Genomic DNA, 27,126 nt, shown 5'->3' with positions numbered 1-27,126 from the left:
GACAATCACACCAATGTCCCTCCAATCACTGGTGCTTCTAAGGGTCCAAATGTTGATCTTGTATCCCCTTTCCTTGTTTGTTCTGCCCAAATGCATCACTTCACACTTACGTGACATGAAATATGTTAATACTACAATGCCTCAAAAACAAGATTTTTAACGCAAAGTGGGAAATGATCGGACATCTTTTGAGCTACGCGGTGTACTTATGGCATTATTTTTCTTTCTACTTGATGTATTTCCTTTCTGCTTGCACAAAAGGATGTTTTATTTGCATCCTGAAACAGCAATATGCACCACCGCTGTCGTTAAAGTGATGGGATCAGTTCAAAGCTAGACTCAATACCAGTTCAGCATGCCTTATGTAACCTGCCTCCCACCAATTACGTAGATTTCTGACTGGTGGTGAGGTTAAAACTACACTCCTCTCAATGCCCATTGTCATAGCTTCTGAATAGTCTCACTGATTTAAAATCTGTTGTTGAAGGTGAATGTTGAATGCTTTGGTTGTCAGTCTTACAGGCCATCATGCTGTTAATTTTGAATTTAGGAATAGAGACATCACAACAGCCTCAAGTTGTACATTCATAATCCACATTGACTGAAAAAAAGGATTCTGGGTAATCCAAGATGGAAGACAGGAAAAAAATCATGGCTGTAGGATCTGCTCCTTTTCTGAGGTATTTTCAGTGTTGGAGCTGATTTCCTCGACTTCTAGGAACAGTAATTATTGTTTTATAAGCTGTTGCATTGTTTTGGAACTTCGGGGAAGAAAAGATCAAAACAATGGCACCTTAAAAAGGAGGAAGTGAGACAAAGGCAGTGACCACATGGGAAATGGATCAAACTGAGAAAGAGACCTACACTGCTGTCCAACCCAGCAGTGAATCTACAGAGCTGCTGTCTTTACTGTTTAGTTGCAAGTATCTCTGGACATTGGAGTTCCAAGAAAAACACACAAGTGGCAAAATTCACAGCTGACCTTGGGGAGAAAATAAATCTGCGTGGGGTTTCTCACAGCAGGGGAAGAGTTTAGTGGCTACTTTTAAAGCGTAACCTTTTTTTTTTGTAAACCTACAGTGAGTAGAGTAGGCCCTTTTCTGATTATACGTTTTCATTGAGAGTAAAACTGTGCTATTTTCTGGGTGTGCAGATTGTTAAGGTGCAAAGAGTAATATACCTTTCTTGTCGGATGTGGGAGATTAGGCAGAATTTCAATGTTCTTGATGATTATATCGGCAGGAAGTTTGTTTGGTTGCGAATCCTATTGGATCGCATGGATCAGTCGGGGTGGCAGTTACAGGCAATGAGGAATTTACAGGAGCCAGGGGGTGTGATAGATGGTAGTTGCAGGGAGGGAGATCAACCAACAGATGCAGTCAGGCAGATGGGAGATCTCCAGGAAAGGTTAGCGTCAGGGAGACATTGGTGCAGGTGCAGGAGTCTCCTGTGGTTATCCCCATCTCAAACAAGTATGCTGTTTTGGAAAAAATGTTGGGGGACAGGATGGACCAACAGCTACATTTCTGGTACTGAGACTGGCTCTACTGTAACAAAGGGTATGTCAGGTTCCAAGTGAACGATTGTGATAGGGGACCGTCTATTCAGAGGCACAAACAGACGTTTCTGCAGCCAACAGTGAGACATCAGAATGATGTGTTGCCTCCCTGGTGCCAGGATCAAGGATATCTCAGAGAGGGTGCAGACTGTTCTCAAAGGGTAAAGGGACCAGCAGTAGGTCGTTGTAACTATTGGAACTAACAACATAGGAGGAGAGAAGGACAAGGTTCTGAGGAGAGAATATAGGAAATTAGGCAGGAATTTAAAAGCTGGTCCAAGGGTAGTAATATCTCAATTACTCCCGCTGCCATGAGCTCGTTAGTGTAGGAATAGGAGGATAGAGCAGTTGAATGCGCTGCTGAGGAGTTGGTACAGGAGCGAAGGATTCACATTTTTGGACCAACTGAATCTCTTCTGGAATAGAAGTGACCTGTATGAGAAAGATGGATTACATCTGAATTGGAAGGAACTAATATACTGGCGGGGAGATCTGCTAGAGCTGCTGGGGAGCATTCAAACAAGTAAGGAGGGCGTGGGACCCAGGGACATAGGGAGAAAAGAGATCAGTCTGAGGCTGATACAGTTGGGAAAAGGAGTAAGTCAAATAGACAGGCAGGCAGGAACAAAGCAGAGAATGAGGTAGGATTGATTGCATTGTTAGGCCTCTTAATAAATGCAATTTATTTCAATGCAAGAGGCTTGACAGGTAAGGCACATGAACTCAGGGCATGGTTGGGAACATGGGACTGGGATATCATAAGGATTACAGAACCATGGCTTAGGGATGGACAGGACTGGCAGCTTAAATGATCTGGGCTTTAGATGCTATAAGAATGATAGCAAGAGTGGCAAAAGAGGAGGGGGAGTGGTGTTTTTGATTAGGGATAACATTACAGCTGTACTTAGGATATTCCTGGGAATACATCCAGGAAAGTTATTTGGGTCGAACTGAGAAGTAAGAAAGGGATGATCACCTTGGTGAATTGTCCTATAGACATGCCCAATAGTTAGCGGGAAATTGAGAAACAAAATTTGTAAGGAGATCTCAGTTATCTGTAAGAATACTGGGAGGTTATGGTAGGGAATTTTAACTTTGCAAACAATAGACTGGGACTGCCATAGTGTTAAGGGCTTGGATGCAGAGGAATTTGTTAAGAGTGTACAAGAAAATTTTCTGATTCAGTAGGTGGGTGTATCTACTAGAGAAGGAGCAAAACTTGACCTATTGTTGAGAAATAAGGCAGGACAGGTCACTGAGGTGTCAGTGAGGGAGCACTTTGGGGCCAGTGACCATAATTCTATTAGTTTCAAAATAGTGATGGAAGAGAAAAGACTGGATCTAAAAGTTGAAATTCTAAATTGGAGAAGGACAAATTTTAATGATATCAAGCAAGAACTTTCAAAAATGATATGAGAGGCCAGGGAAAGTATAGTCCTTTTAAGGTGAAGGGCAAGGCTGGTAGGTGTAGGGAATGATGGATGACTACAAAAATTGAGGTATTGGTTAGGAATAAGAAGGACGCACATGTCAGGTATAAGCAGCAGAGATCAAGTGAATCCCTAAAAGAATATAAAGGCAGTAGGAATATACTTAAGAGGGAAATCAGGAGGACAAAAAGGGACATGACATAACCCTTTTGGCCAAAGCCAAGGAGAATCCAAAGGGATTCTACAATGCATTAAGGAAAAAAGGGTGACTAGAGAGATAATAGGGGTCCTTAAAGATTAACAAGGCCACCTGCATGTGGAACTGCAGGAGATAGGGGGAGATACTAAATGAGTATCTTGGATCAGTGCTTATTGTGGAGAAGCTAGAGAATGGGGGTAATAAATAGCAACAGCTTGAAAAATGTCCATATTACAGTGGAAGAAGTGCTGGACGTCTTAAAATGCATAAAAAGTAGATAAATTTCCAGGGCCTTATCAGGTGTACCCATGAACTCCATGGGAAGCTAAGGAAGTGATTGCTGGGCCTCTTGCTGAGATATTTCTATCAATAGCCACAAGTGAGGCGCTGAAGACTGGAGTTTGGCTAACATAGTGCAACTATTTAAGATAGGTGGTAAGGAAAAGCCACGGAACTATAAACTGGTGAGCCTGACATCGGCGGTGGGCAAGTTGTTGGAGGGAATCCTGACAGACAAGATTTACAAGTATTTGTAAAGGCACAGACTGATTCAGGATAGTCAACATGGCTTCGTGCGTGGGACATCGTGTCTCATTAACTCGATTGAAATTTTTTAAAGTAAGGATTTAAAGGATTGAGGAGTGCAGAGCAGTAGACGTGATGCATATGGATTTCAGTAAGGCATTCGACAAGGTTCCTCATGGTAGACTGGTTAGCAAGGTTAGATCACACCAAAAAGAGGGATACCTAGGTATTTGGATACAGAACTGGCTTGAAGGTAGAAAACAGAGGGTGTTGGTAGAGGGTTGCTTTTCAGACTGATGGCCTGTGACCAGCGGTGTGCCATTAGGATCAGTGCTAGGTCCACTGCTTTTCATCATTTATATAAATGATTTGGATGTAAACATAGGTGGTACGGTTAGTAAGTTTGGAGATGACAACAAATTTGGAAGTGTAGTGGATAGCGAAGGTTACCTCAGTGGACAACTGGATCCTGATCAGATAGGCCAATGGGCTAAGGAGTGGCAGATAGAGTTTAATTTCGATAAATGTGAAGTGATCCATTTTGGAAAGGCAAATCAGGGCAGGACTTATACACTTCATGGGAAGGTCCAGGGGAGTGTTGCTGAACAAAGAGACTTTGGAGTGTAGGTTCATAGTTCCTTGAAAGTGGAGTCGCAGTTAGATAGGATACTGACGGTGATATGTTTGCCTTTATTTGACAGTGCACTGAGTATAGGCGTTGGGAGGTCATGTTGAAGCTGTGCGGGACATTCGTTAGACCACTATTGGAATACTGCGTGCATTTCTAGTATATAGGAAAGATGTTGTGAAACTTGAAAGGGTTCAGAAGAGATTTACAAGGATGTTGCCAGAGTTCAAGGGTTTGAACTACAGGGAGAGGCTGAATAGGTTGGGGCTATTTTTGCTGGAGTGCCAGAGGCTGAGGGGTGACATTATAGACGTTTATAAAATCATGAAAGGCATGGATTGGGTAAATAGACAGGGTCTTGTTCCAGGGGTGAGGGATTCCAGAAGTAGAGGATATAGGTTTAAGGTGAGAGGGGCAAGATTTAAAAGGGATCTAAGTAGAAACTTTTTCCACACAGACAGTGGTGCATGTATGTGAATAAAAAGGGTTTCAGAGGGATATGGGCCAAATGCTGGCAAATGGGACTAGATTTATTTAGGATATCTGTTCAGCATAGACGAGTTGGACCGAAGGGTCTGTCTCCATGCTGCATATCTCTGTGACTCTACAAAATGCATACAGAAAATACCCAAGATACAAATGAATGGAACCTGCTCAAAACATTCTATTTTGAAAACTACCAAAGCTGCCTATTGTGGTCCCCAGGAATGGACTCTCACACAATATGCAGACAACTGACTAGGTGCTGACATCGCCTAGAACATTGAAAATCTTTCCTCTGAATTTGTAAACAAAAATAGAAATTGCTGGAAAGTCTTAGCAGGTATGGCAGCATCTCTGCAGAGAAGGCAGTTAACATTTCAAATCCAATGAGCCTTCTTTGGAACTGACTGTAGCAAGGAAAAGGTTAGCCAACGTCTCTGCCTCAGGCTCGCTGCAATGCTCTAGCGAAGCTCAGTGCAAGCTGGAAGAACTGCACCTCATTTCCTGCTTAGAAACACTGCAACTTTCTGGACTCAATATTCAGCTCCACAATTTTAAGGCTAAGGCACTCACTTCCTTAGCTTCCCATGGAGTTCTTGAGTATTTCTACCAATTTGTGCACGTACCAGACCCTGTGTCTGCTACCACAAAACTTGTTCAACCACTGATGGTCCCCATTAGTAGTTATTTATTATCCGAGACTGACCTTTACCCATTCCTTTTTGTCTATCCAATTGATTTTCTCTTTCTCGGCTCCATCTCCACCTATCGTTTTCCCCCCTCCCCATCCCATCTTCAGCACATATACCAACATTTTCTGAGCAAAATCAGTTCTGAAGGAGAGTCACTAGACCCCAAACATTAAAATCTGCTTTCTCTCCATAAATGCTGCCAGACTTGCTGAGATTTTCTAGCAATTTTGGTTTCTATTCCTTATTTCCAGCATCCACAGTATTTTCTCCCCCCTCTCCAAAGAGGTAGTTTACTTACGTATATAGAAACCCTGATTTTATCATTTACTGGCCTCATGTAGTGATCCAGCGTAAAAATTCTGTACATTACTGCAAATTAATAGATGAAAGATAAATGAATTCATTTCTGGTTATTCAGTAACAACTGGACATTTTTTAAACTTGATTCTATGTAAAAAAATTCTTAATTATTCCCCAAATTCCCAACAAAATTACATCATAATTGGCATTGCAATAGTATTAAATATGGCATGAAAGATGGCCTTTGGTCATCGCAGATCAGCTTTGTGTAACCATTCTTTTGGTTTTTATGCATATTGTTTTACCCTCCTTCCTTTGTATTGATGCACCTTCCGATCTTTAGCCAGCATTAGCTTTGGCAAATGTACACACTTAATTGCAGAAATACACTCAGGCACACAGAGCTAAATACACACATATATATACACCCACACCCACACATATACAAAATCCTCAAGCACCAAGCAGAGACACATATGTGGACACACAAACACAAAACAAACAGACTGACGTGCACATGCTTACTCAAAACACACAAACACTCATCTAGAAAATCAGACAGACACAGGCATGACTACATAACAAACGTGCAGACATATTAAAACTCTGAAGCCAGCGTGCGTGCACATGGCTGCGGACACACGCACACGCAAAATAAATACATGTGCTGGACAAATTAGTGGGGAGAAACTCAAATCTCCATAATCTCACAATCTACAATGCATTTTAAGTATTTGGCCATGTAGATTGCTTTTTTTTTAGATCATCTAACATTCTGCATATTTTGTAACAATCTCAGCAGCCTGTAGGGTGGAAAAGGTAATTCCACTGTCAACAAATGAGAGAGGAATAAAGCAAAGATTAACAGATCCTTTAGCCTAGCACCAGTCAAAGGGAATTGTTCAACACTATTATGACGGATGTGATGACACGAAACTTAGAAAATGTCAATGGAATTTTACAGATTAAAATGGATTTATGAATGTGACATATGCAAAGCCTACTGGAGTGTGCTTTGTTTAGAACATAAATAGTAGATAGGTCAGGACCAGCAAATACCGTGTTATCTCTTTTTGCAGACATTTTTGATAAAGTTTCACACAAGAGAGATTATTACGCAATGGTAAAACACGCGAGTCTGCATTCAGAATTGGTTCGTGGATAGGAAACCGTGAGCAAAAATAAATAGATCTACTTTTCAGAGTTGTAGGTGGCAACAATAGTAGGGTTCAGTTCTTGATACCACCTACTCTCAATATATACCAAAGGTTTGATTGTGTGAATCAAATATGATACTTCTGAACCACATGAAGGGGATAAAACAGAACTAAGTTGATTTTTTTAAAAATCCCTACAGTGCAGACTCAGGCTATTCGGCCATTCAAGCCTACCATGACCCTCTGAAGAGCATCCCACACATACCCACCCCTTACCCCATCCTTATAACCTTGCATTTCCCATGGCTAACCCATCTAACCCAGGCATGCCTGACACCATGAGCAATTAAGCATGGCCAATCTACCTAACCTGCATATCTCTGGACTGTGGGAGGAAACCAGAACACCCAGAGGAAACACACAGACATAGGGAGAATGTGCAAACTCCATATAGGTAGTTGCCTGAGGCTGGATTTGAACCCAGGTCCCTGGCACTGAGATATCAGTGTTAACCACTGTACCAACCTAGTCACCAATTGTGATTGTTGAGGAGATGGTGAAGTGAAGAGGTTTCAAGACGAGTTAGACAAGTTGAGTGAGTGCATATATTGCATGGTTGATGATACATTGAGATCATCCACCGTCAAAGGAAAAACAGAATAGCAATGCATTATCAGACAATGATAGATAGGTTGGAAATTGTTGATTTTCAAAAGGGACTATGGTTTCCTTGTAAACGTATCACCAAAAACCAGCATTCATGTGCAACAAGCAGTGTGGAAGGCGAATTGCATTCACAAAAATAATACATTTGTGTGATAGCAGGAGTGCAGTGAACATTTGCTATGTTAGTTCCTGTTATGTCAAGTTTATCATATGCAAAGAATATCAGTCGATCAGGCATGTATTCCCTGGATAAAAACTGAAAGAACTGTGGATGCTGTAAATCAGAAACATAAACAGAAGTTGCTGTAAAAGCTCAGCAGGTCTGGCAACATCTGTGAAGAGAAATCAGAGTTAATGTTTTGGGTCTGATAACTGTTCTGAGGGAGGGTCACTGGACCTGAAACATTGAAACATTAACTCTGTGAAGAGAAATCAATGTTTCAGGTCCAGTGACCCTCCCTCAGATACCAGACCCAAAACATTAACTCTGATTTCTCTTCACAGATGCTGAGATTTTCCAGCAACTTCTAAACTCCAGGGAATACATAACAAAAACAGAAGAATGACAGGGGTCTAATTGAAACATGTATAGTTCTGACAAGGCCGAAAGTATTGGAGTTTGCCATGGCTGTGTTTTATTGCATCATAGAGTCAGACAGCACAGCAACAGATCCTTTGGTCCAACTCATCCATGCCAACTAGTCATCTCAATCTGACCTAGTCCCATTTGCTAGCAATTGATCTGTATCCATCTTAATCCTTCCTATTCATATTCCCATCCAGATGCCTTTTAAATGTTGTAGTTGTACCCACCTCCACCACTTCTTCTGGCAGCTCGTTCCATACACGTACCATCGTCTGCATGGAAAAGTTACCCTCTCAATTCTTTTTAAATCTTTCCCCTCTCACCTTAAACCTATGCCCTCTAGTTTTGGACTCCCCAGCCTGAGGAAAAAGCCCTTGGCTATATACCCTTTCCATGCCCCTCATGATTTTCTAAATCTCTTTCAGTTCACTCCTCAGCATTCAACGCTCCAGGGAAAAATGCCCAGCCTATTCAACCTCTTCCTATAGCTCAAACTCTCCTAGTTCTGGTAACATCATCGTCAATCTTTATTGCACCCTCTCAAGTTTGACAACATCCTTTGTACAGAAGGGCGACCAAAATTGTCTGCAGTTTTCTAAAAGTGGCCTTAACAATGTCCTGTACTGTCACATGACATCCCAACTCCTGTACTCAATGTTCTGACCAATAAAGGCAAACATGCCAAATGCCTTCTTCACCATCCTGTCTACCTGCAACTTCACCATCAAGAAACTATGCAACTGCACTTCTAGATCGCTTTGTTCGGCAACACTCCATAGCACCTTACCATTAACTATATAAGTCCTGCCCTGGTTTGCCTGGACAAAAACAACACTCAACATTTATCTAAATTAAAATCCTTCTTTCACTCCTTGGCTCATTGGCCCATCTAATCAAGGTTCTGTTGTGTCTGAGATAATCTTCCTCATTGTCCACTATCACCTATCTTGGTATACTGAGGGAGGACAACTTTGACTGCCCGTCCAGCGAGGCCAAATGATTAAAGCCGGAGGAATAGGAAGGGAGCAATTACTTTAATTGTACTGCAGGTCTCTGAACAGCATGCGAGCGAAAGAAGAAAAGAAATGTGGACAAATTGCTGTATAAAACTTCAGTTAGGTCACATTTTGAACACTGTACCATTCTTACCTTATCACCACACTGCCATGAGGATGCGGAGGCTTTTGGAGAGTGTCCATGTTTGGAGGATATTAACTTTGAGGAGAGATTGGACCAACGCAGCTTGTTTCCACTTGAATGCTGTAGGATAAGGGGTGACTCCAATAGATGTTTACAAAATTATGAGAGGCAAAGATAGAACAAATTGCCAGAGTTTATATCCCCCCCAGGGAAGAAATGGCAATTACTAGGGAGCATAGGTTTAAGGTAAAAGGAGGTACCTTAAAGAAGATGACAAGTTTTTTTTTCCACACAGAGTGGTAAGTGCCTGGAATGCACCATCAGCGGAGATGGTGAAGGTGGATACAATAGCAATATTTAAGCAGTCTCTTGACAGATATTCAAATAAGCAGGGAATAGAAGGCTACAGACCATGTTAGAGGTAAAGGTTTTTAGTTTTGGAAGGACCATGTGCTGGTGTAGTCTTGGTGGTACATAGAGCTTGGTCCTGTGCTATACTGCTCTTTAATAAAAAGAACTGTGGATGCTGTAAAATCAGAAACAAAAAACAGAAACTACTGGAAAAACTCAGGTCTGTGGTGCGAAATCAGAGTTAACATCTTGAGTCGTGACCCTCCCTCAGAACTGATGATAGCTAGCAGCGTTAACATTAACTCGGATTTCTCTCCATTGATACTGCCAGACCTGCTAAGGTTTTCCAGCAATTTCTGTTTTTGTTTCTATACTGTTCTTTGTTCATTGTTCAGCAAACATCCCCACTTTTGACCTTATGATGGAGTGATGATCATTGATGAGACAGCTGAAGATGGTTGGGCCAGGAACACTTGAGGAACGCCTGCTCGATGTCCTGGAACTGAGATGACTGACCTCCAACAATTATGATCACCTTCCTACGTGCTGGCATGACTCCAACAGTAGAAAGCTTCCCCCCAGTGTCCATTGATTCCAATTTCTCTTGGGCTCCTTGATGCTGTACTTGGCCGAATGCAGCTTTGACGTCAAGGGCTGTCACTCTCCCCTCAGGAATTCAGCGCTTCTGTCCGCATTTGCATCAAGGCCATAATGAGGTCAGGAGTTGAGTGGCCCTGGCAGGAACCCAAACTGGGCGTCGCTGAGCAGGTGCCACTCGATTGCACTGTTGATGACACCTTCCATCACTTTACTGATGAATGAGAGTAGACTGATGGGGCAGTAATTGGCCAGTTTGGCTTCCCCCTGCTTTTTTTCTGCATGGGACATACCTGGACAATTTTTACATTGTTGGGTAGATGCCAGTGTTGTAACTGTACTGGAACAGTTTGGCTTGGGGTGCAGCAAGTTCTGGAGCATAAGTCTTCAGTACTTTTACCAGAATGTTATCAGGGCCCAAAGCTTTTGTAGTATCCAGTGCCTCCAAACATTTCTTCACATCATATGGAGTGGCTTGGAATGGATGAAGACTGGTATCTGCGATGCTGGGGGCCACTGGAGGGAGACAGGGATAAATCATCTGACTGAAGGTTGTTGCAAATGTTACTGCCTTAATGTTGGCATTGATGATGCAGTGCTCTTCCATCACTGAGGATTGGGATTTTGTGGAGCCTCCTCATCTAATGAGTTGTTTAATTGTCCAAAATCATTCACGACTGGACATGTCAGAGTTTCAGGGATTAGATCTGATCCAGTTGTTGTGGGATCACATATAATCCTGTTTGCTAGCTTCACCAAATTGACACTTTAATTTTACGTCTAGTGCTGCTCCTGTCATGCCACCCTGAACTCTCCATTGAACCAAGGTTGGTCCCTGGATTGTTGGTAATGGTTGAATGGGCGGGAGATGTACCAGGCCATGAGGTTACACATTGTGCTGGAGTACAGTTTTCTTGCTGTTCATGGCCCACAGTACCTCATGGATGCCTGATTTACAGAAGCCAGATCTCTTCAAAATCTGTACATTTAGCGTGGTGATAATGCCATACAACACAATGGAAGATTTTCTCATTGTGAAGGTAGGGCTTCATTCCCACAAGGATTGTGCAGTGGCCACTCATTACTGGTACTATCACGGACAGATGCATCTGCAGCGGCAGATTGGGAAGGAAAACTTCACGTATGTTATTTAACACTTGCTGGTTCCACCGGCCACAGACATAATCTAGCAGCTATTTGCTTTAATACCTGACAAGCTCAGTCAGTAGTACTGCTGCAAAGTCACTTTTGATGGTGGGGATTGAAATTTCCCATTCAAAGAATATTTTGCTCCCTTGCTGCCACCCCTTATCTGGATCTGTTCTGCCAGTGAGACAAGACATATCCAGAGATGGTGATGATGGTGTAGAGACATTATTTGTAAGGTATCAACCCATGAGTATGACTACGACTACATCAGGCTGTTGCTTGACTAGTCAGTAATACACACCTCAATTTTGGCACTAACCTCAGATGTTAGTAATCAGGACTTGGCAGGGTTGACTGGGCTGTCTCTGGTGTCATCTTTTTCAATGCATAGGTCGACATCAAGTGGCCTGTCCATCTTTATTCCTTGCAAGGCAATGTGAAGTTATCCACTTTGATAGCAAAAAGAGTGCAGGTTATTGCCTGAATAGCAATTGATTTGGAAAGTGGGAGGTTTGAAGATACCTGGCTGTCATTGTAGGCCAGATGCAGGCATAGCTGGTGTTGAAGAATTTAACTGGTATGTTGGTCTTAATAGTGAGAGGATTCAAGTTCAGGAACAGAGATTTCTCTGTGCAATTGTAGCAGACTTGCTGACAGCACATCTGGAGAAATGTGTTCATCTCCCTCACAAATGAAGGATATTCTGTCTACAAAGGCATTGAAGATTTACCAGACTAATTTCTGGTATGGCAGAACTGTCTTTTTGAGAAAGCCTGTGGAATTCTTTGCCACAGAAAATGTGAGGCCAACACTTTTAATGTTTTAAAAAATGAGATATATTGTTCTTACAGTTAAATAGTTCAAAGTGTATCAGAAGAAAGCAGTAGAAGGGTCCTGAGTCGAATGATCAGTAATGATAACATTGTATATCAGTGCTGGCTTGAAGAGCCACATAGTCTACTCCTGATCATATTTTCTGTTTCTTTATTCTGATTCTGACTGCGGGACTCTCTTCCCACACTGCTTCAATATGACGATAGGGCATTGAATAATATCTGAAATTTAAATCTAGTTGATGTAATGACAACTATAAAGATCTCATCAACTTTGCAAATCTCAGGTGATGTAAGAATGGCACTGCATATCGTTTGGTCTGTGATAATGCTTATTGTTTACATTTTCAGGTTGAGAAATCAACCTGTTGGATATCCTTAGACTGTTACCTATGGATATTGCAGATACATGGATTATGAAATTGGAATGACTGAATCTCAATGATTAGAGAAGGCACTAGGAATCCCAACATTTTTAGATAAAGGCATGACACTCCAGTTTCTGTTAAATGAATACCTTCCTCTTCGTCAGACTGAATAATGAGTAAATTCCATTTCAGCAGACTGCAGAAAGTAGTATTTGTCAGATAATTACATTGTAAATCGTACGCACTCTAACTATGAAATAAAGATATTGCATGCTAAAATGAAATAGGAACATTGCACATCCTTTGATCGTGAAATAGTCTTTTTTGTTGTTGTTCAGGCGCAAAATGCATATATTCTCAAGCGATTAATGTAACTTATTACACGTTCTCTGACTGTGAAATTAGGACATTTCTTGTCCTCACACCGAAGTTAATGTACTGCTCGACCATATGCTACAAAAGTAAAACTTGACAACCCTCATGTTGTGAAATGTGGTTCTTAAAATAATAATTATGCAAACATTTCAATTAAATACTTCTGGGATGAGTCAACTCAGTCACTGCCCAGGAGCGAATTAAATGGCCAACTATAGTGGAGTGGCCATTTTGAGAAGGGTAGCTTTGTGGTTGAAGTGCTGCTGGAGGTTGAAGTGCTGCTGGAGGTTTAAATGTAGACTTAAGTGAATATTGTCTTTGGTAGCAGGTGTAGATGACAGCAAGATAATGCAGTCGGAGGAGAAGCAAACTACTGCAGCTGCTGAAGGCACGAGGGTAACGGAGAAGTAGAAGGAAGTTTAACCATGAAGTCATGGCAGGAGATCCTAGATCCATGTCATGCTCCTCCTGTGCGATGTGGGAATTCAGGGACTGTTCTGATGTTCCTGACTCCTTCAAGTGCAGGGAGTGTGTCCAGCTCCAGCTGCAGCTCCTGTCTGACAGCTCTAGAGCTGCGGCTGGATTCACTTTGGAGCATCCATGAGGCTGAAGGTATCGTGGATAGCATGTTCAGTAAGTTGGTCACATTGCAGATAAAAATTACCGAGGAAGATAGGGAATGGGTGACAACAGAGTAGGAATGCAGTGCAGAGGTCCCCTGTGGTCAGAACCCTCCAACACAGATGTACCGTTTTGGATACTGCTCGGGGAGATGGCTCACCAAGGGAGGGTGAGAGCTGCCATGCTTGTGGCACTGTGGCTGGCTCTGCTATGCAAAAGGCAGGAAAATAAGTGGTAGAGCTATAGCATATAGGGGATAGGGGATTCAATTGTAAGGGGAACAGATAGGCATTTCTGCAGCCGCAAAAGAGTCCAGGGTGCCTCCCTAGCGCAAGGGCCAATGATGTCTTGGAGCGGCTACAGGACATTCTGGAGGGGAGGGTGAATAGCCAGCTGTCATGGTGCACATAGGCAATAACAAAATAGATACGATACAGGATGAAGTCTTACAAGCTGAATTTAGGGAGTTAGGAGTTAAACTAAAAAGTAGAACATCAAAGTAGTAATCTTGGGATTGCTACCAGAGTCACAGGCTAGCCAGACTAGGAATGGCAGGATAGAGAAGATGAATATGTGGCTTGAAAGATAGTGCAAGAGAGAGGGATTCAAATTCCTGGGATATTGGAACCGGTTCTAGGGGAGGTGGGACCAGTACAAACCAGACGGTCTGCGCCTGGACACAAATGAAACCAATGTCCGGTGGTGGGGGGGGGGTGAGTGTTTGCTAGTGCTGTTGGGGAGGCTTTAAACTCATAATACAGGAGGTTTGGAAACAATGTAGGAAGGAGGGGGAGGCACTGGCCTAGTAGTATCATCATTGGACTGTTAAACCAGAGACCCAGGTAATGTTCTGGGGACCCGGGTTCCCGCCAGGGCAGATAGTGAAATTTGAATAAAAATCTGGAATAAAGTGTCTAATGATGACCATGAATCCGTTGCCAATTGTCAGGAAAAAAAAACCAATCTGGTTCACCAATATCCTTTAGGAAAGGAAATCTGCCATCCTTACCTCGTCTGACCTAAATGTCTCCAGACCCACAGCAATGTGGTTGACTCTCAACTGGCCTCTGGGCAATTAGGGATGGGCAATAAATACCGACCTAGCCAGCGACGCCCTCAACCTGTGAATGAATCTTTAAAAAAGTCGGAGGGTAGTAAAGTGGGCACAGAAACAGAGAACAGTAGGGAGAAAAAAGTGAAAGCGGAAGGCAGAGAAACCAAAGATAAAAGTTTTAAAAAGGGCCACATTTCACAATGATTCTAGAAGAGCAGTAAATGTCAAAAAAATGAGCGTGAAGGCTATGTGCCAATGCGAGGAGCATTTGTAAAAAGATAGATGAATTAACTGTACAAACAGTGATTAATGGAAATGATGTAATTTGGATCAGAGAGACCTGGCTGCAGGGTGACCAAGGATAGGAACTCAACATCCAAGGTTATTCAATTTTCATGAAATACAGACAGAAAGGATGGGGAGGTGGGGTAGCGTTGCTGGTTAAGGAATGATTAAGACATTGTTAATGTGTTAACAAGAAGAGGGACATGACTGATGTTGAGGTTAGGGATAGATGTTTGATTACTCTAGGTCAAGTCAGCATAAGGAGGGGGGAAGTGTTGGGTATTCTAAAAGGCATTAGGGTGGACAAGTCCCCAGGTCCAGATGGGATCTATCCAGATTACTGAGGGAAGCGGGAGAGGAAATAGCTGGGGCCTTAACAGATATCTTTGCAGCATCCTTGAGCATGGGTGAGGTCCTGGAGGACTGGAGAATTGCTCATGTTGTCCCCTTGTTTAAGAAGGGTAGCAAGGATAATCCAGGTAATTATAGACCGGTGAGCCTGACGTCAGTGGTGGGGAAGCTGCTCGAGTAGATACTGAGGGATAGGATCTATTTACATTTGGAAGAAAATGGGCTTATTAGTGATAGGCAGCATGGTTTCGTGCAGAGAAGATCATGTCTTACCAACTTGATAGAATTCTTTGAGGAAGTGACAAAGTTGATAGATGAGGGAAGGGCTGTGGATGTCATATACATGGACTTCAGTAAGGTGATTGATAAGGTTCCCCATGGTAGGCTGATGGAGAAAGTGAAGTCGCATGGGGACCAGGGTGCACTAGCTAGATGGATAGAGAACTGGCTGGGCAACAGGAGACAGAGAGTTGTAGTGGAAGGGAGTTTCTCAAAATGGATAAATGTGACCAGTGGTTTTCCACAGGGATCCATGTTGGGACCACTGTTGTTTGTGATATACATAAATGATCTGGAGGAAGGTATAGATGGTCTGATTAGCAAGTTTGCAGATGACACTAAGAGTGGTGGAGTAGCAGATAGCGAAGGGGACTGTCGGAGAATGCAGAATATATAGATAGATTGGAGAGTTGGGCGGAGAAATGGCAGATGGAGTTCAATCCAGGCAAATGCGAGGTGATGCATATTGGAAGGTCCAATTCAAGAGCGAACTATACTGTAAATGAAAAAGCCCTGGGGAAAATTGATGCACAAAGAGATCTGGGTGTTCAGGTCCATTGTACCCTGAAGGTGGCAACGCAGGTCGATAGAGTGGTCAAGAAGGCATACGGCATGCTTTCATACATTGGACGGGTTATTGAGTACAAGAGTTGGCAGGTCATGTTACAGTTTTATAGGACTTTGGTTCGACCACATTTGGAATACTGCGTACAGTTCTGGTCGCCACATTACCAAAAGGATGTGGATGCTTTGGAGAAGGTGCAGAGGAGGTTCACCAGGATGTTGCCTGGTATGGAGGGCGCTAGCTATGAAGAGAGGTTGAGTAGATTAGGATTATTTAAATTAGAAAGACGGAGGTTGAGGGGGGACCTGATTGAGGTCTACAAAATCATGAGAGGTATAGACAGGGTGGATAGCAAGAAGCTTTTTCCCCAGAGTGGGGGACTCAATTACTAGGGGTCACAATTTCAAGGTGAGAGGGGAAAAGTTTAAGGGAGATATGCGTGGAAAGTTCTTTACGCAGAGGGTGGTGGATGCCTGGAACGCGTTGCCAGCAGAGGTGGTAGAGGCGGGCACAATAGTGTCATTTAAGATGTATCTAGGCAGATACATGAATGGGCAGGGAGCAGAGGGATACAGATCCTTGGAAAATAGGTGACAGGTTTACATGGAGGATCTGGATCGGCACAGGCTTGGAGGGCTGAAGGGCCTGTTCCTGCGCTGAAATTTTCTTTGTTCTTTGTTCTTATTCGTAAGGGAGGACATTAGTCTGAACAATGGAATCTGTATGGGTGGAACTGCAGAACACCAAAGGGAGAAAAGTGTTAATGGGAGTTGTGTACAGACCACCAAATAGTAGTTGTGATGCCGGGAACTGTATCAAACAGGAAGTTAGAGATGCATGCAGTTATTATGGTTGATTTCACTTTACATATTGATTGGACTAACCAAACTGATAGCAATGCGATGGAGAAGGATTTCCTGGTATGTACAAAGGATGGTTTCCTTGACCAATAAATCAAGGGACCAACGAGAGCAAGCCATCCCAAACTGGGTATTATGTAATGAGAGCGGATTAGTTAGCAACATTATGGTGCAAGATCATCTGGGGAAGAGAGTGACCATTAAATGTTAGAATTCTTCACTAAGATGGAGAATGACAACTTAATCTAAACTAGGGTAGTGAACTTAAAGGAAGCTAACTTTGATGGTATGAGGCATGCATTGGCTGGGATAAGCTGGCCAAGGATACTTAAGGGGTTGACAGTGGATAGGCAATGGCAGATATTTAAAGAACACGTGGATGAACTTCAACAATTGTACATCCCTGTCTGGCATAACAGTAAAACAGGAAGGTAGCTCAACCAGGGCTAACAAGGAAAATCAAGAACAGAGTTAAAGCCAGACAGGAAACATATAAATTGGCCAGAAAAAGCAGCAAACCTGAGGGCTGGGAGAAATTTAAATTTCAGCAGAGGAGGGCAAAGGGTTTAACTCGGAAAGGGAAAATAGAATATGAAAGTAAGCTTGCGGAAAACATGAAAACTGAGTACAAAAACTTCTATAGATACAAGAAGAGAAAAAGACTGGTGAAGACAAATGTAGGTCTCTTGGAGTTAGAACCAGGTGAATGCATAATCAACAAAGAGACAATGTGCAGGTGCCGGTGTTGGGCTAGGATGGACAAGGTCAAAAATCACACGACACCAAGTTATAGTCCAACAGGTTTATTTGAAAACACTAGTTTTTGGAGCTCTGACAACACCTGAGCAAGGAACAGAGCTATGAAAGCTACTGTTTTCAAATAAACCTGTGGGGCTATAACCTGATGTTGTGTGATTTTTAACTTTGTCCAACAAAGAGATTGCAGACCGGTTGAACAAGTACTTTGGATCTGTCTTCACGAAGGTGTATAATAATGTTCAGGAAATGCTAGGAGACAGAGGCTCAAGCATGAAGGTGGAACTAATAAGGAAATCCTTATTTGTCAGGAACTGGTATTGGGAAATTGACGGGATTAAAACCTGATCAGTCCCCAGGGCCTGATGCTCTGCATCCAGGAGTACTTAAAATGGCCTTCGAAATAGCAGGTGCATTAACGATCATTTTCCAGCATTCTGAAGACTCTTGAAGATGTTCAATAGACTGGAGGGTAGCTAATGTAATTTCACTCTTTACAAAAGGAGGGACAAAGAAAATGGGGAATTATAGGCCGGTGAGCCTGACATAGGCATTTGGGGAAAATGCTGGAGTCAATCATTAAGGATGTTATAGCTAAGCATTTGGAAAGCAGTGACAGAATTGGTCCTAGTCAGCATGGATTCACTAAAGAGAAATCATGCTTGACAAATCTTCTGGAATTTTTGGAAGATGTTGAAATGTGATGTGACCAATAGAATAGACAAGGTTCCACACGAGAGATTAGTAAGCAAAATTAAAGCTCATGGTATCAGAGGTAATGTATTGAGATGGATAGAGAACTAGTTGGCAGACAGGAAGCCGAGAGTTAGAATAAATGGGTCCCTTTCAGAGTGACAGGCAACGAGGAGTGGGGTACCGCAGGTTTCGGTGCTGGGACCCCAGCTAGTCACAATACACATTAATGACTTAGATGAAGGAATTGAATGCAATATTTCCAAATTTGCAGATTTCAGACACTAAGCTGGTTGCCAGTGTGGGCTGTGAGGAGGATGCTGAGAGGCTGAAGATTGACTTGGACAGACTGGCTGAGTGAGCAAATGCAATATAATGTGGATAAATGTGAGGTTATCCACTTTGGTTGTAAGAACAGGAAGGAAGGTTATTATCTGAATGGTGGCAGTTTAGGAATAGGTGAGGTGCAACAAGACCTGGAATGTAATGGTGGAACAGTCGCTGAAAGGTTGGTATGCAAGTACAGCAGGCAGTGAGGAAAGCTAATGGCATGCTGGCCTTCATAGAGAGAGGATTTGAGTATCGGAGCAAGGATGTCTTCCTGCAAAGAACAAAAGAACAAAGAAAATTTCAGCACAGGAACAGGCCCTTCGGCCCTCCAAGCCTGCACCGATCCAGATCCTCTATCTAAACCTGTCGCCTATTTTCCAAGGATCTATATTCCTCTGCTCCCTGCCATTCATGTATCTGTCTAGATACATCTTAAATGACACTATCGTGCCCACTTCTACCACCTCTGCTGGCAACGCGTTCCAGGCATCCACCACCCTCTGCGTAAAGAACTTTCCACGCATATCTCCCTTAAACTTTTCCCCTCTCAGCTTGAAATCGTGACCCCTAGTAATTGAGCTCCCCACTCTGGGAAAAAGCTTCTTGCTATCCACCCTGTCTATACCTCTCATGATTTTGTAGACCTCAATCAGGTCCCCCCTCAACCTCTGTTTTTCTAATGTAAATAATCCTAATCTACTCAACCTCTCTTCATAGCTAGTGCCCTCCATACCAGGCAACATCCTGGTGAACCTCCTCTGCACCTTCTCCAAAGCATCCACATCCTTTTGGTAATGTGGCGACCAGGTCTGTACACAGTATTCCAAATGTGGTCGAACCAAAGTCCTATAAAACTGTAACATGACCTGCCAACTTTTGTACTCAATACCTCGTCCAATGAATAAAGCATGCCATATGCCTTCTTGACCACTCTATCAACCTGCGTTGCCACCTTCAGGGTACAATGGACCTGAACACCCAGATCTCTCTGTGCAGTTACACAGGGCCTTAGTGAGGCCACACCTTGAGTCTTGTATACAGTTCTGGTCTCCTAGGCTGAGGAAGGACACTTGAGGGAGTCCAGCAAAGGTTCACCAGACTGATTCCTGGGATGGCAGGACTGACAGATGAGGAAAGATTGGATTGACTGGGCTTGTACTTGCTGGAATTTAGAAGAATGAGGAGGGATCTCATCGAAATATATAAAATCCTGATGGGACCGGACAGGCTAGATGCAGGAAGAATGTTCCTGATGTTGGGGGAAGGCCAGAACAAGGGGTCACAGCCTAAGAATAAGGGGTAAACCATTTAGGACTGAGAGGAGGAAGAATTTCTTCACTCAAGATTTGTGAACCTGTGGAATTCTCTCCCACAGGAAGATGTTGGGGCCACTTCATTAGATATATTCCAAGAGGGAGCTGGATGTAGTTCTTGCTGCTAACGGGATCCTGAGTCTGCATGATCAGCCATGATTGTATTGAATGGTGGTGCAGCCTCGAGGGGCCGAATGGCCTAAACCTGCACCTACTTTCTATCTTTTTATGTTTCACCTTAATTCAATTTGAACAAATGATAATCAGTATATTTATTTGCCATATGAAAGGGCATCTCCAAAGGTAGGAACAGTTGCAAGCCAAGGAACGTACTGTTTCATGTAGAAAATTCATCATCCCTCCCCTCTCACGGATCACCATATGTGGAAGGAGTGCTACCATCAACAGCAGTGGCTCCAGTTCTGGCTTACAAAGACTTGAACATTAATGCATCAGAGGCTGCAAAGTTAGGGACATTATGCTTATAGATGTAAAATAGGAGGAAATGCCTGACCCTCACACCAAGAAGACAAGACAAAATAGGAAGGTAATACAAAATTTTTTTATGTGCATTCAACTCTCCAAAAACCAGTCAGTATTCTATTCCAAACACTGACAAGAGCGTTTGTTTCTTTCAGTATGTATGCCAAGGTACATTAATGGTTTCATTCCTGACTCAACTGCACAGAACAGCATAATTAAGAAGGAACAGAAAACTTATTAATGATAATCAAAACTTAAACAGATAAAAATCTGTGTCCCCGGATTCCACAATTTATTTTGCATCTCCAGTGCTGCAGCATTGGAGGACACCTTATAGAGGTTTATAAAATCATGAGAGGCGTAGATAAAGGGTATAGCCAAGATCTTTTTCCAAAGGTGAGGGAGTCCAAAACTAGAGGTGGGAGGGGAAAGATTTGAAAGTGACCTGAGGGGACAACTTCTTCCACACAGAGGGTGGTGTATATATGGAATGAGCTGCCAGAGGAAGTGGTAGAAGCAGGTACAATTGCAACATCTAAAAGACATTTGGATGGTACATAAATGGAAAGGTTTAGAGGGATATGGACCAAATACAGGCAAATGGGACTGGTTCAGTTTGGGAAACTCGGTCGGCATGGACAAGTTGGATCAAAGGGTCTGTTTCCGTGCTATATGACTCTGCCTCTATGACTCTAAAACTGAGATTGAAAGCACAGACCAATTAACTTGCAGGTACGGTCAAAACTAAGGAAATCAGTTTGTAAAAGATATGAGTACGTGATGAATAGACTGTTGCCTGCATCTTGTGGTAAGTGTGTGGGGAATGGCTTGTACAAACTTATTGGAGTACGTCCCAGGAAGATGTCACGAAATAGATTAACAGAAGGTACTGACCCATTATTTTCAGATTTCGAGGAGGATCAAGTAAAAACAAGTGTATAGAAAGCATGATTGAAACTGTTGCTGCAGAGATCTCAACTTGCAACTATGTAGTCAACATATAAGATGAAATAAAGGCAAACATTTTGAAAAGTTCGCGGACTCATTCCTCACTTTTCCTCATCTCATTCCGAGCTCTTTTGCTGACAATCTTGAAGATGTGACCCCTAGTTACCGATTGATTTATTGTTGTCACATGTACCGAGGTACGGTGAAAAGTGTGGTTTTGCATTCCATACAGGCAGATTGTACCATACAAAGTGCATCAGGCTGGCAGAACAGTGTGCAGAATACAGTGTTACAGCCACAGAAAAAGAGAGAGATCAGAATTAACATTTTGAGAGATCCATTCAGAAGTCTGATAGCAGGGGGGAAAAGCTGTTCTTGAATCTATCTGTACACACATTTAAACCTTAACATTTTCTGCCTGACAGAAGACAGTGGAACAGAGTACGACTTGGGTGGGAGGGGGTCTTCGATTATGTTGGTTGCTTTCCCAAGGCAGCTGGAAGTATAGATAGAGTCAATGGATGGAAAGCTAACTGGAGCAATTAGAATATCTTTCTTTACCTTTTCAAAATGGTTCATAATTTTGTAACACCTCAATAAGATCACCTCTTAATCTTCTCTGCTCCAAACAGAACAAGCCCAACCTCTCTAATCTTTCCTTGCACCTAAAATCATTCATTCCTGGTATCATTCTAATAAATCTCCTTTGAACTCTCTCCAAGGCTTTAAAATCCTTCAATAAATAATATAGTCAGAACTGAACATAAAACTCCATAATGTGGTCTGACCAATGATTTGTAGAGGTGTAGCATGACCACTTTGCTTTTATACTCTCTGCCTCTATATATAAATCCAAGGATCCTATAAGCCTTTTAAAAACTATTTCAACTTTCCTGGCCACCTTCAGAGAATCATGTATGTGAACCGCGAGGTCTGTCTGCCTCTATACTCTCCTCCAGGTTCTACCATGGAGCCTCTATTATCCCTCTGTGTTTCTTCTACCAAACTGCATTTCCTCACATTTCATTGAATTTCATCTGCCAGGTGTCTGCCCATTTGGCCAATTTGTCAATGTCCCTCTGAAGGCACTCACCATCATCTTCACAATTCGCTATTCTCCCTAGCTTTGTATTATCTGCAAATTTGGAGATTTTGTCCTCAACATCCATCTCCAAATCACTTATATACATCAGAAAAAGCAAGGGTTGCAACACTGATCCTTGGAGAATACTACTTTCAACTCGTCTCTAATCTGAGAAATGTGTTCATCCAGCTGTACATCACGTTATCTCAGATTCTCCAGCATCTGCAGTTCCTACTACCTCTGACACATTTACAGATGCTTTTTATCGCGCACTCAAGAGAGCGGGACCTGGCATCACGGAGGAGAGATGGCAGCACCGGCACAGCAGGTCGGTCTGCCCCAGGCCAGCCACCTGCTTTTCTTCCTCTCTTTGCTACTCGTCTTTCTTTACACTTATCTTCTGGGGTTCTGGAGAGAGGGGCAGCAGCTCCTATTTTTAAAATGGATCCCACTTTGCTTTAATGACGAGTACAATCAGTCTCATTTTAAAGTATTTTATCCACGTCTAAACCAAAGTTTTAACGAGACAAATAACCTTGGTTGAGTCTAAACCGTGTCTTCTTTGATTCATTTGTGGGATGTGGGTGTCGCTGGCTGGCCAGCGTATCTTGCCCATCCCTAGTTGCCCTTGAGAAGGTGGTGGTGAGCTGACTTCTCGAACAGCTATAGTCCTCCTGCTGTGGGTTGACCCACAATACCATTAGGGAGGGAATTCCCGGAAACTCCGTGATAATTCACCAATATACATGCAAACACTCAAATTTACACTTATGAACGTAAACACCCAGAGTTTTTCAATAGAAACACATTTTTGCACACAGGCAAACAGTCACAGACACAATAATATCTGGGCACAAAAACCTGTAAAAGTCGTAACTTTAACACGCACTTTAAACTACACGTCGAATCAGTCTTTTTTTCCAGATGCACACCCAGTCACAAACATGCTCTCAGAGAACCTTCCGCACAATTACTCACACAACCGTTCACAAAAACACGGAGCATGATACACTCACTCAGCCAGACATACGAGCACATCTATATATAGACACCGAAAGGCACACAGAGGTACGCAAATATCATTAACGCACACAAAGACAGGCAAACGGACTTAGTGAAACGTTAACGTAAACACAAACAACCAAATGCCAGCTCCTGCACGGTAAATAGATGCTCAGCCTATACATGTGCAGGTAGAATCATGTTTACAAACAAACACAGACTCACGTAAGCAATCACTCCCCTGATGATGGCATTAGAAACACAAATGCACACGCGAGATATGAACTATTATTTGTATACACATCGTAAGTTTTAAGTTCAATGTCAAGAAATACTAGTTCTCTTGTTGCTTTTGTTATATTAACTGCTGTTGTATCTGTGCTTGTCTACAGTTGATCCCCCGCCCCCCAATAAGTCATGCACTGTGGGACTCACCGATTTGGCCGGGGGTGTAAACTGGCTGGTCAGTCTGAATGAAAATGTAACCCTTTTTGTTGGACAGTTTGACAGGCACCATCCTTCGCTGTTTGAGAATTTCCTTACTCTCAGCAGCCAAGTAAATATACTTTTGCCGACGTCGCCAAAGGTAAAGCTCCTTAACCTTCTTTTGGGAAACCTGTGAGAACAAGGAGGTTTACGCATGCTAATTCTGTTTTATTTCCCACAATTGTTGCCAGTTCTGCTTGAGTTTCTCCAGTACTTTTTGTTTTAAGACAGACTTTTTTTTCATTTTTCCCTTCTGTTACAAAATGTTCATGTCGTTCATTCCTTCCTCCTGATATTTTGCCTCAAAGACCAAATCGTCTGTTTGAAATAATAATACAGAACCCCTGATGTTAATGTCATCAGATAAATAACAATATTTTAAGCGTATTCCAAATCGTTTAAAAGTCAAAAATGGCTGACTTTAACTATTGACTTCAGGGTGAAAACCATATTTACATCAATTTCTTTCTTTTCCTGCCAATTAGACCATTTTATTTATTAATTGTCCTAACCACTCCTTGTTGAAAAACAATCATTTCTCAGTTTCTCCAACTTTTTTCAGAGGTGGCCAAAAATGTGAAAATGATCTTCTTTGCCACTACACCTTTCATAAGCTGCTGAGTATTTGTAGCGATTTTTTTTTAATTTCATGATATGTATCAGTCAGTACGTAATCGCAAAGCAGGCGGATGCTGTAGAACTTGTGTACTACTGAGCAAAGGAAAAGATTTTTGAGAAAGTCACGTGTGTTGCGAATTACATGTCTGTAGATATATACCAGTAGAAAGCAACGAACTATTCTGTAAACGTTCAATCATTGAGCCATTTTTCGATTTATTCATCGAGTTATAAAAACGCTGAGTCACCCAAGCGTGTTCTTCACTTTTTATTTCTAGTCATAAAGGAGACGATGATGATTATATTCTACTGAAGGATGAGCATGAAATATTCACTAAATTCAGCGTACTCAGAACTGAAGTATTCGTGCAAACTACTACTTGAAGATCGAAAGATAAATAAATAGTATCCTAGGTTATCAAAGGAAACAAGGGACGATATATCGAATGCTCTGAGGATCATATTGTAGTTTGCTTTACCTCCGTGGTAAACAAATTGTTAGAATCAATCCTGAGAGACTAGATTTACTGTTAAGACATAGACTAGTCAGGAATAGTCAGCATGGCTTTGTTAAGGGAACATAATGCTTTACAAGTTTGATTTAAATTCTTTGAGGAGGTGACAAGGAGGATCAACAAGGATAGTGCAGTGGATGGCGTCTACATGTATTCTAATAAGGCTTTTCACAAGGTCCCATGTGGCAGACTGGTTAAAAAAGCAAATGCCAAGGGGATAAAGGGTAATGTGTTGAATTGGATCCAAAGTTGAGTAACAACAGGAAACAAAGGGTCATTGGTTGATGGCTGTTTCAAATAGTGTTCCACAGGACTCTGTGTTGGGAACCCTGCTGTTTGTTTTTTTATATACATTAAGGATTTAGATTTGTTTCTATTCTTCTTTCTACCTCTACTGCCTCCTTGCTTAGCTTTCCACAACCCGGCAACTCTTGTATAAACGCTTTTGAAAAGCATTAGCAAACCCCACACCGACCCCTTCGAACCCCCCCCCCCCACCCCAAGATCACTGGTCTCTGTCTTGCCCGGCTGTAACTGACCATCTTGTACCAGTTCCATCTTCCCAATGTACCTAGAACCTTATTCCCTCAAGTCACAGTTCGGAAATTTGCAGAAGACACAAAAATTGGCCATGTAGTGAATAGTATAGAGGATAAGTGTAAGCACCGAAGTGATATTGTTGAGTTGGTGGAGTGGGTAGGAAAGTGGCAAATGGAGTTCAATGCTGATAAATGTGTGGTAATGCAGTTAGGGAGCTCAAACAGTAAAAGGGAATACTCAATAAATGGGAATATACAAAGAGGAGTAGATGAAGTGAGAGATCTTGGTGTGCAAGTGCACAGGCCCCAAAGGTGTCAATACAGGGAGATACGATTGCAAAGGAGCCGTATGAAGTGCACTCCTTCACTGGCAGAGGTATGGAATACAAAAGAATATAATGATGAATCTGTACAAGATACTGGTGATGGCACAACTGGAGTATTATGTGAGGTTCTGATCACCACACTACAGGAAGGATATAATTGATCTAGAGAGAGTGCAGAGAATGTTGTCAGGGATGGAAACTTGTAGCTATGAGGAGAGATAGGAGAGGTTGAAGTTGTTTTTTCCTTCAAACAAAGGCACCTGAGGGATGACATAATTGAGATATACAATTTTGTAAAAGGTAGACATAGACGGAACATGTTTTCCTTGGCATAGAGTTCAAAAACCAAGAGTCATAAATTCAAGATAAGTGGCAGAGGATTAGAGAGAAAGTAAGAAGAAAGAATAAATATTATGTAGAGGGTGGTGAGTGTCAATGAGTCGGAGTGCATGCTGGTGTGATCGAGGGGATGTTGGCTATGGTGCATGTGTGATGTTTGGTTTGGAGTACGGAAATGTCGGGTTAAGTTTTGGGTCTGGTGCTTCATCAATTGACACCTGGTCCAAACGGATGCTGGGTCTAAGCAGAGCAGATGGGAAATATCATCTCCACGTTTAGTGGCCAGAAAAGAGACTCCAGGACAACATGGCTCCCCCTCTATTGCCAGAATGAAGCATGTTTCAGAGCAGCAGCAGGACATTGTGAAGGATGAGGGTGATTAAGTCCTAGAGAAAAATATAGAGAGCTAGGACATAAATTAGAAGGAAAGACCTCAATTGCAATAATCTCAGGACTACTTCCAGTGCCACTGGAAGCAAGAATAAAATTAGAAGTATAAACCAGATAAATACATGGCTGGAGAAATTCTGTAGAAGATGAGGGAATAAGGTTCTAGGTACATTGGGAAGATGGAACTGGTACAAGATGGTCAGTTACAGCTGGGCAAGACAGAGACCAATGATCTTGGGGGAGGTGGGGTTC

At 42.3% G+C, this 27,126-nt stretch overlaps 1 protein-coding gene across 1 annotated transcript in view; it reads right to left on the bottom strand.

Moving 5' to 3' along the window:
- LOC125486897 (complement C4-A-like) overlaps window positions 1-27,126 on the bottom strand; it is a 179,844-nt gene that overhangs the window by 146,353 nt on the left and 6,365 nt on the right. Inside the window, exons 3-4 of the mRNA XM_048616449.1 lie at window positions 24,097-24,277; window positions 5,814-5,884 (exon numbers count right to left, since the gene is read on the bottom strand). Of these exons, the coding sequence (XP_048472406.1) occupies window positions 5,814-5,884; window positions 24,097-24,277 (252 nt within the window). The remainder of the gene's footprint in view (window positions 1-5,813; window positions 5,885-24,096; window positions 24,278-27,126) is intronic.

The sequence above is a fragment of the Rhincodon typus genome, chromosome 35, assembly GCF_021869965.1.
Source record: "Rhincodon typus isolate 14 chromosome 35, sRhiTyp1.1, whole genome shotgun sequence".
In the NCBI taxonomy this organism is placed as follows: domain Eukaryota; kingdom Metazoa; phylum Chordata; class Chondrichthyes; order Orectolobiformes; family Rhincodontidae; genus Rhincodon; species Rhincodon typus.
Note: the sequence above shows the minus strand (reverse complement) of the source record. Positions and strands in the feature narration are given on the sequence as shown.